The sequence below is a fragment of the Tachysurus fulvidraco genome, chromosome 18 (genome assembly GCF_022655615.1).
Source record: "Tachysurus fulvidraco isolate hzauxx_2018 chromosome 18, HZAU_PFXX_2.0, whole genome shotgun sequence".
Taxonomy (NCBI): Eukaryota; Metazoa; Chordata; class Actinopteri; order Siluriformes; family Bagridae; genus Tachysurus; species Tachysurus fulvidraco.
Window position 1 is genome coordinate 6,234,779 of NC_062535.1, and position 15,129 is coordinate 6,249,907.

Consider the following 15,129-nt stretch of genomic DNA (forward strand, 5'->3'; position numbering starts at 1 on the left):
ATCACTTGGGAATCTAAAAACAGATTCAGATTATTCATTATCCATGTCAGCAATCAAAAGCTATTTTCATGGCAAACATTCAATTACAAAAACACAAATATCATATAAATGCAATAAAAACAAAACAAATATAAACAGCAAGTCATATTATACATTTTTTTATTTTAATTAACATACCAGTGTTGTATAAAGTACTAGAAAGCAATACTTGAGTAAAAGTACAAGTATCGTACTAGTAAAAGACTTTGGTAGAAGTGAAAGTCACCTTTTAGAATATTACTCAAGTAAAAGTCTTAAAGTATCTGATATTTACTGTACTTAAGTATCAAAAGTAATTTTCTGATATTTAATGTACTTAAGTATTTGAAGTAAAAGTAAAAAGTAAAATTTCAGTGATTTTCGGTAGGCATAAGAGCAGGGACGGTTCTAGGATGTCATCTTTAGGGGGTTTTAGCCCTCAGTGAGAATTTAAAACAAGAAGAGTTTTATATTATATGACTACATAGTAAGCCAAAACTTATGGTATTACTAAATGGCAAAAGTGGACACCAAAATTTTATGCATGATGTAATGATGCCAGTCTTGGATCAAATCAGTTCATGTGTGTGCATTCTCTACAGTGTGTCCAATGAATGCAGTCATTAATAAAAAAAATTCACAAGACAAAGACCAAATCAATAAATGTTATTTTTATTTAGTATTGAATGGATTGTTTGCATTAATATTTTGTTTGTGCTACAACTCTGGTAATAAGAATAGTGACATTTCACTGCTTTTGGTTGCCGTATTTGTGGCTTTCAGCCGATTAACGTTATAGATAAACGCCTCCAGTTCTGACTGCGCGTGCACGCTTTGGACTTCTGTGCTAGTCACAGTTTGTCCATAACAAACACCATGTTCAAGCATAAGGGTGTTCATCAGTACACATGGCACCAGGACACCATAGGTCGGAGGTCGATGATCGACTTTGTGGTTGTTTCATCTGACCTCCGGCCGTATGTCTTGGACACTCTTGTAAACAGTGGGGCGGAGCTATCAACTGATCACAACCTGGTGGTGAGTTGGATCCGATGGTGGGGGAGGAATTTGGACAGATTTGGCAGACCCAAACGTACTGTGAGGGTCTGCTGGGAACGTTTGGCAGAGTCTCCGGTCAGAGAGTTCTTCAACTCCCACCTCCGGCAGAGCTTCAACCAGATCCCGAGGGAGGTTGGAGACATTGAGTCCGAGTGGACCATGTTCTCCACCTCCATTGTCGACGCGGCTGCTTGGAGCTGTGGCCTTAAGGTCTCCGGTGCCTGTCGTGGCGGCAATCCCCATCGCCGGTGGTGGACCCCGGAAGTAAGGGATGCTGTTAAGCTGAAAAAGGAGTCCTATCGAGCCTGGTTGGCTCAGGGGACTCCGGAGGCAGCTGATAGGTACCAGAGGGCCAAGCGAGCATCAGCCCGGGTGGTTGTGGAGGCGAAAACTCGGGTCTGGGAGGAGTTCGGTGAGGCCATGGAGAAGGACTATCGGTGGGCCTCGAAGAAATTCTGGCAAACTATCCGGTGCCTCAAGAGGGGGAAGAAGTGCCCTGCACACATTGTTTACAGTGGGAGTGGGAATCTGCTGACTTCGACTCGGAACATTCTCGGACGGTAGAAGGAGTACTTCGAGGATCTCCTCAACCCCACCGACATGTCTTCCACTGAAGAAGCAGAGGCCGAGGGCTTGGTTGTAGACTCCAAACTGAGGTCACTGAGATAGTTCAGGAAGCTCCTCAGTGGCAAGGCACCGGGGGTGGATGAGATCCACCCCGAGTACCTCAAGTCTCTGGATGTTGTGAGGCTGTCTTGGTTGATACGCCTCTGCAACATCGTGTGGCGGTTGGGGACAGTGCCTCTGGACTGGCAGACTGGGGTGGTGGACCCTCTGTTTAAGAAGGGGGACCGGAGGGTGTGTTCCAACTACAGGGGATCACACTCCTCAGCCTCCCCGGAAAAGTCTATGCCAGGGTACTGGAGAGGAGAATTCGGCCGATAGTCGAACCTCGGATTCAGGAGGAACAATGGTCGTGGAACACTGGACCATCTCTATACCCTCGCCAGGTTGCTGGAGGGTTCATGGGAGTTTGCCCAACCTGTCCACATGTGCTTTGTGGATTTGGAGAAGGCATTCGACTCTGTCCCTCGTGGTGACCTGTGGGGGGTGCTCTGGGAGTATGGGGTCCGGGGCCCTCTGCTAAGGGCTGTCTGGTCCCTATATGACCGTAGCAGGAGTTTGGTTCGCATAGCCGACAGTAAGTCAGATTTGTTCCCAGTGCATGTTGGACTCCGACAGGGCTGCCCTTTGTCACCGGTCCTGTTCATTATTTATATGGACAGGATTTCTAGGCATAGTCGGGGGCCGGAGGGAGTCCGTTTTGGGGACCACAGGATTTCATCTCTGCTTTTTGCAGATGAAGTTGTGGAACGGTTTGCAGCCGAGTGTGAAGCGGCGGGGATGAGAATCAGCACCTCCATGTCTGTGGCCATGGTTCTCAGCCGGAAAAGGGTGGCTTGTCCCCTTCAGGTTGGCAGAGAGTTCCTGCCTCAAGTGGAGGAGTTTAAGTATCTTGGGGTCTTGTTCACGAGTGAGGGAAGGATGGAGCGGGAGATCGACAGGTGGATCGGTATACCTTCTGCAGTGATGCGGTCAATATACCGGTCTGTTGTGGTGAAGAAAGAGCTGAGCCGCAAGGTGAAGCTCTCTGTTTACCAGTCGATCTACGTTCCTACCCTCAACTATGGTCATGAGCTTTGGGTCATGACCGAAAGGACAAGATCCCGGATACAAGTGGCCGAAATGATTTTCCTCCGTAGGGTGGCTGGGCGCTCCATTAAAGATAGGGTGAGGAGCTCAGCCACTCGGGAGGAACCCAGAGTCGAGCCGCTGCTCCTCCACATTGAGAGGTGTCAGTTGAGGTGGCTCGGGCATCTGTTTCGGATGCCTCCTGGATGCCTCCCTGGGGAGGTGTTCCAGGCATGTCCAACTGGGAGGAGGCCCCGGGGAAGATCTAGGACACGCTGGAGGGACTATGTCTCTCGGCTGGCGTGGGAACGCCTCGGTATTCCCCCTGAAGAGCTGTAGGAAGTGTCTGGGGAGAGGTAAGTTTGGGCATCCCTGCTTAGTCTGCTGCCCCCGCGACCCGGCCAGATAAGCGGTAGAATTTGGATGGATGGATGGATGGATTACAACACTGGACACAAGGCCTGTTATCTCTCTCTCACACACACACACACACACACACACACACACACACACACACACACACACACACACACACACACACACACACACACACACACACACACACACACACACACACACACACACACACACACACACACACAAACACAGACCTCCCTTGGGCCCTAAGCAAAATTCTGCTAAGGGGCCCTCCTACCTGACCCGTGGCCAGGCCAAGAGATGCGCTGGCAGCACTGCACAGCTAATTTAGCTGGTCGGATAGAGACTAGAGACAGAATCACATCAACTTAACTTTACTGTTATTTGCTCTTGCTGACATCAAACTTGAAGAGAACACAAGTTTACCTGATTGCTGTTCTCACATTTCACATTTCATTTTGTTTCTTTTTTCTATTTTCATGGCCAGATGGATAGCTCTGCTTCAAATTGTCATCTACACAGTAAACATTGACACACGCTGTAAAATGAGGCAGGGGGAGGCGGGGCCTTGCGTAATTTGCGTAGTGGGCGTATAGGGTCGATAGGGCTCTGCACACACATCACACACACACACACACAGGGCCTGTTATCTCATTCTGTTATAGAAAACTGATCAGTAATGTCTTGTACAAGGGAACACACACACTCACACACACACACTCACACACACACACACACACACACACACACACACACACACACACACACACACACACACACACACACACACACCTGTTATCTCGGTTTGTTATAGAAAACTGATCAGTAATGTCTTGTACAAGGGAACACACACTCTCTCTCTCACACACACACACACACACACACACACACACACACACACACACACACACACACAAACACACACACACACACACACACACACACACACACACACACACACACACACACACACACACACACACACACACACACACACACACACCTGTTATCTCGGTTTGTTATAGAAAACTGATCAGTAATGTCTTGTACAAGGGAACAAGTAATCATCATGAAAACTCTGTTAGAGTCACACAGTGACACCCCACACACCACACAATCACACACACACACACACACACACACACACACACACACACACACACACACACACACACACACACACACACACACACACACACACACACACACCCTTCTTATCCTTTTTACTTAGCTTTACATTATGTTTTGCTTGACTGCACCAAACATGTTTTAACAGGTCTGCTTAGACTATGTTTCTTCCCAGGGTTTCCTGTGTTTTTGCCTAGACCTGTTTACCCTGTTTTCTGATCACCGTATCTGTGCCTGATTTCTGATTATGACTTTTCCTATTGTATTGTTTACTCTTTCTTTAATAAACTGCCCTACATGCATGCTCATCTCTCTACGTCCTTATCTTGTGACAAGAAACAAATGATGAAATTATTAAATTAAAATTTATTTTGTAACATAGTATTTTCTGTATTAGGAAGTATTTAGTATTTGTGCGTGGCTTTTCTGGGTGTTTGAGCCCAGTGCTGTTTTTCTTACATTTTTTTGTTAGCAGCTTTAATAGAAATCTGCCAGTGCAATAATGTTACTTAATTTATCAAAACAAAATTCTTTTTGTCAGGGTGTTTGGACCATTCTCTGTGGGAACAGCAGGGGGCATTCTTTTTTTGTGTCTTATGTGTTTCCCTGCCTTATCCTGATCCCGTTCCTGCTTCCATACACTTGTTCCTTGATGACATCCTCTGGACTATATTGTGTAGTCATTCTGTGTGGATGAGTTGAGTGACAGAGGCCTGATGTAAATACTGTACATGCAGCGTTGTGTTGATTGTGAACAAAAACGATGTAATTTTCATATGACCAAAGCAGTGTTTTTAGTTCACAGATCCATTTTTGATATTTCACAGTAGGGATAGGAAGAGAGCAGTCAGCTAAACTGCTAGATCATCTATATGGACCTTTTTGTTGAACTATTTGTGACCTTTACTGCAGATGGGATGTAGTGTGAATGAGCTTTGCTGGATCAAACAGCACATTATAAGCTTCAAACTTACATGGAAAGTCTAAACAATTACTTTACCGGCTTCTCTTCTCTCAGGTCTGTAAAGCAGTCATGCTGTGTATTGAAATTAAAATGAGTTTCATAGTTTGAGAGACACTTGTACTACATGGACTTGAGGTAGCAAACAAAAAAGAACCACAATTTGAAATGCTTAGTGTTCTTTATTGTTGAAAAACATTTTGAATTAATTTCAGAGAATTAGGCAAGTCAGTGGATGATCTTTGATAGTTTTGCTCCTCTGAAGAAACTTTGACACTGTTATGAAGAAATGAATGCTCTTTTCAGGCCACAGTGTGCTGTTGTCCATCTAGATTGTAAAACAGAAGCAAATTCCTATTAGTACGAGCAGTTTTAGTAGTATTAGTAGTATTAGTAGTATTAGTAGAAGTGGTAAGAGAAGGAGGAAGAGGAAGAAGAAGACCGTAGAAAAAGTTTTATATGGTATGTGGTAGCCAAAAAGAGGGATGTAGTAGCCTAGAGGTTAAGGTGTTGTACTGCTGATCGGAAAGTCGTGTGTTTGAAGCCGAGGGCCAACAAACTGACACTGCTGAGGCCCTGATCAAGGCTCTTAACCCTTAATTACTCAGCTGTATAAATGAGAGAAAGGTGTCTTCCAAATGTCGTAAATATAAAAAGTAGAAGGAGCCAGAGTAAGAGTAGTAGTAGTCACAGTAGTAATCTGAAGAGTATAAGTGAATAGTAAGTAAGTAGGAATAGTAACAGTAGGTGTAGGCAGTAGTAAGTAATAGTAGAAGTCTAACAGGTGTGATAGTTAACTCTAAATACCTACTGTATGTATATAAGAAAGTACATTAGGGAAGTAAATTAGGTAAGATTTATTTGTACATAAGTAAATAGTGTACTAAGTAAATTGGTTACTTAGCATATGTAAGAATTAACTGCAGAAATAAAAAATACAATCCTTCTTGTTGCTTTCAGAGGAGTCATTTCCATTTTCCAAAGCACAGTTTTGGTTCAAAGTTGAATTACACTCAACTGATAAGACCAGAACACAAAGAATCTGATGTATGGGCCCTTTATCGGGTGGCCTAGTTGTTATCTTTTAAATTGTACTTGAAGGGTTCAATAAATGATTTATATTGATATAACTATTGGATATTTACAGGATAACTACAGCAAATCATCAGCACAGTGCAGATAGAAGAAGATGAGCCGAGGAAGGCATATGAACTGCTGAACTGCTGTGTTGAATGTGATATTAGTTAGTTAGTTAGTTAGAAATGAATGATAAAAAAATAAATATAGGATAAACTAAATAATTACTCATCTCCTAGAGTTTATAATAAATGTATAAATTTCACTGATAAATTTACTTGTATAAAATTAAACCCTTGATAAGCAATGCCTCCATTTACTCTCACTCCTTTAATCTCTTCTTTAGTGGATTTTTTTTATTACACATACATTATTGTCTTATTTATGTGTGAGAAGAAACATGTGCAAATCTCATACAATCCTCTGAGTAGCTCAGAAATTCATAGTTTCCTCTCAGGCCTGTTACATCTCAGTTATTTAGGTCTGAACAATTTCAGAAGGAATTCTAAATAACGAACACAATTAAACAAAGCCTACGTCACACGTTTATTGAGCTATATGTTAAAGGTTATCTAAAATATTTGTGACTAATTTGTCACTGAAGTCAAATGAAAATATAGGGAGAGAATTGCTCTGGAGGACAGTGGAGGCTGGTACAACAAAGATCTTACCAATTCAGAATATCTTCAGCTTCATCAAAGATCTGTCATTTTAGACTGAAAATATAACATTTTCCATTAATAATATCTCCATGGCAGATAGAAACTTCAACACAAGTCAAACAATCACAAAATGTTTTTTTTAAATATATTTTTTAAAAACTGCTCAAATGTCGCATTGTTTTATTTAAGTACAATTTTATTCTGTAAAATAAATATCAAATTTATTCCTGTTTGTCACAAAAGTCCCTGTTTTATTTCCTATTTTACTCCAAACTTAGACAAAGTGTAACTATACATTTTTGTTCCAATACTTAGGAACACGAATAGTGACCACAGTTATTATTAAACTATTGATGACACATAAGGAGCTGATTTACTGGTTGATCCAACGATACATTATAAATAAATACATTATATTTTACATGCATAGCAAAGGATATATTAACTCTTACATCAAAAAAATTACAAAACTAGTAATTATCTCCTTTTTTTTAGGCATTTTTCACTATTGTAAATATTTAGATAACTCAGAAAGGTATCAGGTTAAATATACTGTGACTAAAGCTTAAAACATGGACTTCAGCCCTGTGACTATAGATGAACAGATAACTGGTGTCTCTTGTAGATTCCTTGACTTTCTTAGCCCTTCAACCTTTATACTGTATTTCACTATTTTGAATTTAATATTTTATTGACTAATTTGTAATCCTGGCTTATCTTTTGTAATTATCAATAACTAATCACATACTATTCTTACTTATACTTACTTTGTTTCACATGAGAACGCTCCATGAATCGTCTATCTATTAAATTGGCATGGATGAATTCCGTATCATGTCCGAACTCTCCAAAATCTGGAGAAATCTCCACTGGACACAATAATATAAGATAAGTCAAATACTGTAATAAGTGTTAAAGAGACAGAGGCTGCAATTCGCTGCTCACCTTCATTACTTCCTAGAGCTTGGAAACGATGTTGATCGATGACGTGTCGTCTTTGAGCTTGTGAATATTCAATGCCACGTTTGAATTCAGGAAACACTGATGAAGAAGAAAAGATGATGATGATGAAATAGGACGTCCAGTTTTTAGCACACCTCGACACATTCATACAAAATAATTTGCCAGTACAAACCTTCGTTGGTTTCCATGTCCTGTACAGAGGTTTTGGCTGTCATCTTTGTCCTCCGAAGATTCATCAAGCTCACCAGACTGAACTCAGTGCCTTGTTTGAACTCAACTACAAACCAAACCAATGGTATACATAATCAGACCAATTTGTCAGTTTTCTATTGCTTATGATACACAAAAATATTGGCGATGGCCATTTTCATTTTCAATATGTTCCATTAGTTTGTCTGTATTTTGGTTCATGACTGTCATATCAGTGCCAGAATTGGTGTCGGACTCCAACTACCAGACTACAATGCGGCCTACAAACATAAGCTCAATGAACTATAACTCGTAGCCATCACGGACACCCTCATGTTTATGTTCACCCTTCTACTACCATTGACAACCAGTAGCTTAAGTGTCTTTTTTAAATTTATATATGAGTTATATTTCAAAGATTTGTCATGACCATTGAAGTTAAAATCATAATTTATGTGATAAAAGTCTTTTGTACTGTACTTGTATATGCATCCATACCTGCCTACCTGACAGTGTGAAAGTATCCAGAAAGTTGCTTTTCTTTGTTCACACAGTTAGTGTTTCTCCTACACTAGAGGATTGTTGGGATGATATTGCAATAATGATAATAATGGTTAAATGCTGACCTCATGCCGTAAAGATGGGTAAGATGTGTTTTTATTAGAAATATTAATATATCCAAAATTCTGAGAGTCAGATTTTCTTTTCAGGAAAATTCATACCATGGAAGGTTTGACTACTGAATTCAGGACAAACAGTCTGTACATTCTGCTGTTATTTGATCTAACTGGTTTGGAAAATCCTTTTTGTGTGGCATTAAGAGATTTGCCGAGCTCCAAGCTTACCTAACTGTAGTCAGTGCCTTGTCTGAATCTTAAACCACTGGAGAACTAATAGTAAAAAAATTAATTGGCACCATTATAATGAGTGCTGTGTGTTTCCCTGTATAGTTTATTTAACTACTTACATGGTTCTCCTCTCCTCTGCATCTCTGATAGCTGAGGCAACTGTTGCCCTGTTCTGATGTTCACCAGAGTAACACGAGAGTCCTGTGTGCCCTGTCTGAACTCAGCATTGGATACAGGATTGTAGGATCTGTGGGTGGCTTCCTGTTTGTTAACATTGGATTTGTCCATGCTCCTCATCATCTGGGGGTTCCTGAGCTCCAACAAGGTTGGCTCAGTGTACTCTGTGCCTTGTCTGAACTGAGATACTGGAGACAAAATAGCAGAAACAACCTCACCAAATCCATATGGTATCAAATAAACAAACCCACAACTGTTGGTTTCATCATCAAGCTGAATTGGGAATATGGATAATGCGATAAGTGATAGAATTGATATAGGATACTATCAGATTAATCAGAGTGTTCTAAGTGTTTTTTTTACTGAAACACTTACATGGTTCTGCTCTCCTCTGCATCTCTGATAGCTGAGGCAACTGTTGACCCGTTCTGATGTTCACCAGAGTAACACGAGAGTCCTGTGTGCCCTGTCTGAACTCAGCATTGGATACAGGATTGTAGAATTTGTGGGTGGCTTCCTGTTTGTTAACGTTGGGTTTGTCCATGCTCCTCATCATCTGGGGGTTCCTGAGCTCCAACAAGGTTGGCTCAGTGTACTCTGTGCCTTGTCTGTACTGAGACACTGGAGAAGATATAGCGGTAAAATGCTCACAAAATCCATATGGTATCAAATATACAAACACACAACTGTTGGGTTCATCGTCAAGCTGAATTGGGTATATAGATGATGCGATAAGTGATAGAATTAAAATAGGAACCTATCATACAAATGGCATTGTGTCTCACTTACATGGTTCTGCTCTTCTCTGCATCTCTGATAGCTGAGGCAACTGTTGCCCTGTTCTGATGTTCACCAGAGTAGCACGAGAGTCCTGTGTGCCCTGTCTGAACTCAGCATTGGATACAGGATTGTAGAATTTGTGGGTGGCTTCCTGTTTGTTAACGTTGGGTTTGTCCATGCTCCTCATCATCTGGGGGTTCCTGAGCTCCAACAAGGTTGGCTCAGTGTACTCTGTGCCTTGTCTGTACTGAGACACTGGAGAAGAAATAGCAGAAACAACCTCACCAAATCCATATGGTATCAAATAAACAAACCCACAACTGTTGGTTTCATCATCAAGCTGAATTGGGAATATGGACAATGCGATAAGTGATAGAATTGATATAGGATACTATCAGATTAATCAGAGTGTTCTAAGTGTTTTTTTACTGAAACACTTACATGGTTCTGCTCTCCTCTGCATCTCTGTTAGCTGAGGCAACCGTTGCCCTGTTCTGATGTTCACCAGAGTAACACGAGAGTCCTGTGTGCCCTGTCTGAACTCAGCATTGGATACAGGATTGTATGACTTGTGGGTGGCTTCCTGTTTGTTAACGTTTGCTTTCTCCATGCTCCTCATCATCTGGGGGTTCCTGAGCTCCAACAAGGTTGGCTCAGTGTACTCTGTGCCTTGTCTGTACTGAGACACTGGAGAAGAAATAGCAGTAAAAACCTCACCAAATCCATATGGTATCAAATATACAAACACACAACTGTTGGGTTCATCGTGAATTGGGAATATGGATAATGCGATGAGTGATAGATTTCAAATAGGAACCTCTCATACAAATGGCAGTGTGACTCACTTACATGGTTCTGCTCTTCTCTGCATCTCTGTTAGCTGAGGCAACTGTTGCCCCGTTCTGATGTTCACGAGAGTAGCACGAGAGTTCTGCGTGCCCTGTCTGAACTCAGCATTGGATACAGGATTGTAGACTGCAGTGTAAAGAGTGTTTGTTAACAGTGATCATTTCTGTAAATGAAAAAAAATTGATGAGCACCAACATATACTGTAACCGTTAACTCCATCGTCCAACTGACCGATGTATTCCTTTAGCAAGCCAGTGTTGAGATCCACCACAAGACGCTTAGATGGTTCGGTGTCTTGTCTGTGTTCCTCAATGGGAGCAGCTTTCTGTTTCATATCATCTTGCATCTTTACTTTATGCACTGGAGCAAGAACAACTTCCCACTGAGGTTCAGCTATAATGGTCAAAATAAATTCATTACATGAGTATTTATGTCTAGCAGTGTAAAAGATGAAATATGTGAAACCTGCTGAGGTTTAAAACACTTACCCTGTTTTTTGTCCTGTCTTGGGTGTTTAGCAGCTACAGAATTCCCCATGTATTCTTGCCCATCTCGTACAAGTTGTGGAGCTCCAATGACCCATCCACCATTTTGGATACGAAGATCATTATATTGCAAAGGTCTGGCATGAAAGCCTACAGTACATACACAGAGGGAGTAATATTTGACAACATTAGTACAGTATATGTTTAGCAAGAACACTTGTGATTTCCTCTGAAAATAACATAGCTTATAATTTTCCATGTGGAAATGAGTACAAGATCACTCTAAAAATTTTGTCCTGGGTGGAACCTCGGTGCAGTTGTTATTCATTCAAATGTTTTTAGTGCCACAGCAGTGAGCTCATAGCTCTATAGTCCCTGCTTTAGTCCTGGGTTAATGACTGTGTCAAGTTTCATAGGTTCTACCTGTGTCCATGGATTTCCTTCAGGTTTTCCAGTTTCAGATGTTTTTACAAATTTTGGTTTTCCAGTTTTCCCCCAAAACAGGTAAGTGTATTACTCTATATTGATCATTATATATAACAGGATGTGAATGACTTCATTTTGGAGCTTAGAAGCTGCTTGTTGCACATGTATAGCCTGGAGATAAGTGTACATGGCATTAATGTAAGTAGATACCACATAAAAGCCATTGAGACGGGGAGATGGTTTTGGACTGCAACTGCCATGATCAGTTTTCCAATCAGTGCACACTGAAAACTTCAGCAAAGCAGAATCCCTGTTAAAACTAGAATGGATATTTAGTGTACATATAGTACATGGTTATAGATGGGAAATAATATAATCTCACTCTGGTGTCATGAGGTTCACTTCTGAGTCTGGTTCCTCTCAAGGTTTCTTCCTCATATCATCTCACAGAGTTTTTTCTCAAATTCATTTATTCAATCAATTGTTTAATCATTTGTTTTTTTGTAAAGAACTTATGAAATGCACAAACCATACACATTTGCATTTGTAAATGTAACTGACCAGAAACAGTTACAATTTACATGAACAATAAAAAAAATATCCAAAATCGATTATTCATTCATTCATTCATTCATTTTCTACCACTTATCCGAACTTCTCGGGTCACGGGGAGCCTGTGCCTATCTCAGGCGTCATCGGGCATCGAGGCAGGATACACCCTGGACGGAGTGCCAACCCATCGCAGGGCACACACACACTCATTCACTCACACAATCACACACTACAGACAATTTATCCAGAGATTCCAATCAACCTACCATGCATGTCTTTGGACCGAGGGAGGAAACCGGAGTACCCGGAGGAAATCCCAAACACACAAGGTGGAGGCGGGAATTGAACCCCCAACCCTGGAGGTGTGAGGCAAACGTGCTAACCACTAAGCCACCGTGCCCCCCCCCCCAAAAAAAATCGATTACCACAACAAAATTGATTACCATATAGTAAATTCCTGTCTTAGCTGTTCCATTAACAAAAGGCATTATCCTTGATTAATGAATATTCAGCTTTCATAGAGACAGTGAAAACATCTGAAATACAAGTTAGTCTTTTGACTTGATCTAGCTTTCCAGCCAAACAAGTGCATTTTGCAAACATGTAGCATAAATTAAATTAAAACCGCTTTAATAAATATCAGACATAAACCCAAAAACTTACCAGCCACAGAAAAGAGTAGCAACAGAAATTTCAGCATGTCTCCAATAGATAAATGATTGATTGGGACAGTCAGGATACCTGCATGTGCACTTGGCACAATGAACCTGTTTAAGACATGAACAGGTTTAAATATTATTCTTTGCCCTAAATTGATATCACGAAAAATATATCAAGCCCATAATCTTTGACTTTGAACCTACACCTCTTTAAACCAGGAAGGATCAGCATACTTTTTCTTATCACAACTATGAATGTTGATCCACTGCTGGTATCATTTGTGCAAAAATAATTGTTAATTATTAATAGTATTATAACAATATTATAAGAAGCGTTAGATAATCCATCAGACTTCACTGGGACTATAAGTCATGAATTTGCACAAAATGGTCTTTAATATTAAAGTGAAACTCGGAACAGGACACTGGAGTTTACTGAAGGTGAAAACACTGAGAATGACAGTTAATTTTTTAACCAGAGTCACTGCTGAGAATGTTGAGAGCATTGTCAGTACACTGATATTAAATGATTTTTTTTTCAGGCAAAAGTATTGTCTTTTGTTTTTGATACTAAAAAATTTGCTGTTATTAGTCTGCAAAATTTCACAATGAATGACATGCTATATTAAATTAATGAGATTTAAATATGTCCATATTATTATTATTATTATTATTATTATTATTATTATTATTATTATTATTATTATTATTATTATCACCCACTACTTCAACTGAATTTTTCCAAAATTGCACATTTGCACTATTTAAAATATTGTTGTGTTGTGTTGTATTGTGTTGTGTTGTGTTGTGTTGTATTGTGTTGTATTGTATTATGTTGTGTTGTGTTGTGTTGTATTGTGTTGTATTGTATTGTTGTGTTGTGTTGTATTGTATTGTGTTGTATTGTGTTGTATTGTGTTGTATTGTGTTATGTGGTGTTGTGCAGTGTTGTATTGTATTGTATTGTATTGTATTGTATTGTATTGTGTTGTGTTGTGTTGTGTTGTATTGTGTTATGTGGTGTTGTGCAGTGTTGTATTGTATTGTATTGTATTGTATTGTATTGTATTGTGTTGTGTTGTGTTGTGTTGTGTTGTGTTGTATTGTGTTATGTGGTGTTGTGTAGTGTTGTATTGTGTTGTATTGTATTGTATTGTGTTGTGTTGTGTTGTGTTGTATTGTATTGTAGCACCAGCACCATTCGCACTGGCGCCCCCCAGGGCTGTGTTTTCTCCCACTGCTCTTGTCCCTGTACACATATGACTGCACATCTAATGACCCCTCTGTCAAGCTCCTGAAGTTTGCAGACGACACCACACTGATCGGCCTCATCCAGGACGGTGACGAGTCTACTTACAGACTGGAGGTTGAGCGGCTGGCTGTCTGGTGCAGCCTTAACAACCTGGAGCTGAACACGCTCAAGACAGTGGAGATGATATTGGACTTCAGGAGAAACCCCCCTGCTCTCCCCCCACTTACCATCATGGACAGCATTGTCACAGCAGTGGTGTCATTCAGATTCCTGGGAACAACAATCTCCCAAGACCTGAAGTGGGACATTCACATAGACTCCATTGTGAAAAAGGCCTAGCAGAGGTTGCACTTCCTTCGTCAGCTGAGGAAGTTCAACCTGCCACAGGATCTGCTGAAACAGTTCTACACTGCTATCATTGAATCCATCCTCTGCACTTCAATGACTGTTTGGTTTAGCTCAGCCAACAAATTTGACCTCAGAAGACTACAGAGTTTAGTTCGGACTGCTGAGCGAATCATTGACACAACTCTCACCACTCTTCAAGACCTGTACTTCTCCAGAGTGAGCAAAAGGGCAAAGTCAATCACTCTGGACCCCTCACATCCAGCACACTCACTCTTTGAACTGTTGCCATCTGGTCGACGCTACAGAGCCCTGAGCACCAGAACGACCAGACATAACAGTTTCTTCCCTCAGGCAATCCATCTGATGAACAATTAACAATTAACACCATGGAATACACAACACTTAATTGCCATTTCACACTTGCACATTTGTACTATGTACAGTATACTTCAATTGCACATTTCATTCTTGCACATCTGTACATACATATTGTCTATACTGTTTACTTCAATTGCACATTTCACAATTTGCACATTTGCACATACAAATTGTATATATTGTATACTTCAATTGCACATTTTTCTCACACTTGAAAATTTGTACATACAAATTGCCTATATTTGTAT

The 15,129-nt window shown here is 40.5% G+C and overlaps 1 protein-coding gene across 3 annotated transcripts; it reads right to left on the reverse strand.

The window, feature by feature from the left end:
• Window positions 1-5,398: 5,398 nt before the first annotated feature.
• On the reverse strand, window positions 5,399-13,034 carry wu:fa56d06 (uncharacterized protein LOC795664 homolog). 3 transcript variants are annotated; one of them, XM_047802910.1, is made up of 13 exons: window positions 12,908-13,032; window positions 11,270-11,416; window positions 11,013-11,174; window positions 10,782-10,907; window positions 10,374-10,619; window positions 9,942-10,187; window positions 9,528-9,773; window positions 9,095-9,340; window positions 8,111-8,215; window positions 7,921-8,016; window positions 7,743-7,844; window positions 6,985-7,029; window positions 5,399-5,564 (listed from the first exon to the last, which is right to left on the reverse strand). In XM_047802910.1, the coding sequence occupies exons 1-12, from the start codon at window positions 12,942-12,944 to the stop codon at window positions 7,025-7,027; spliced, it is 1,764 nt and encodes a 587-aa protein (XP_047658866.1). In that variant the 5' UTR covers window positions 12,945-13,032; the 3' UTR covers window positions 5,399-5,564; window positions 6,985-7,024. The 3 variants fall into 3 exon arrangements, with proteins under 3 accessions (XP_047658866.1, XP_047658867.1, XP_047658868.1); XM_047802911.1 differs by lacking the exon at window positions 10,374-10,619 and having other exon boundaries at window positions 12,908-13,034; XM_047802912.1 differs by lacking the exon at window positions 9,095-9,340 and having other exon boundaries at window positions 12,908-13,034.
• Window positions 13,035-15,129: the final 2,095 nt, after the last annotated feature.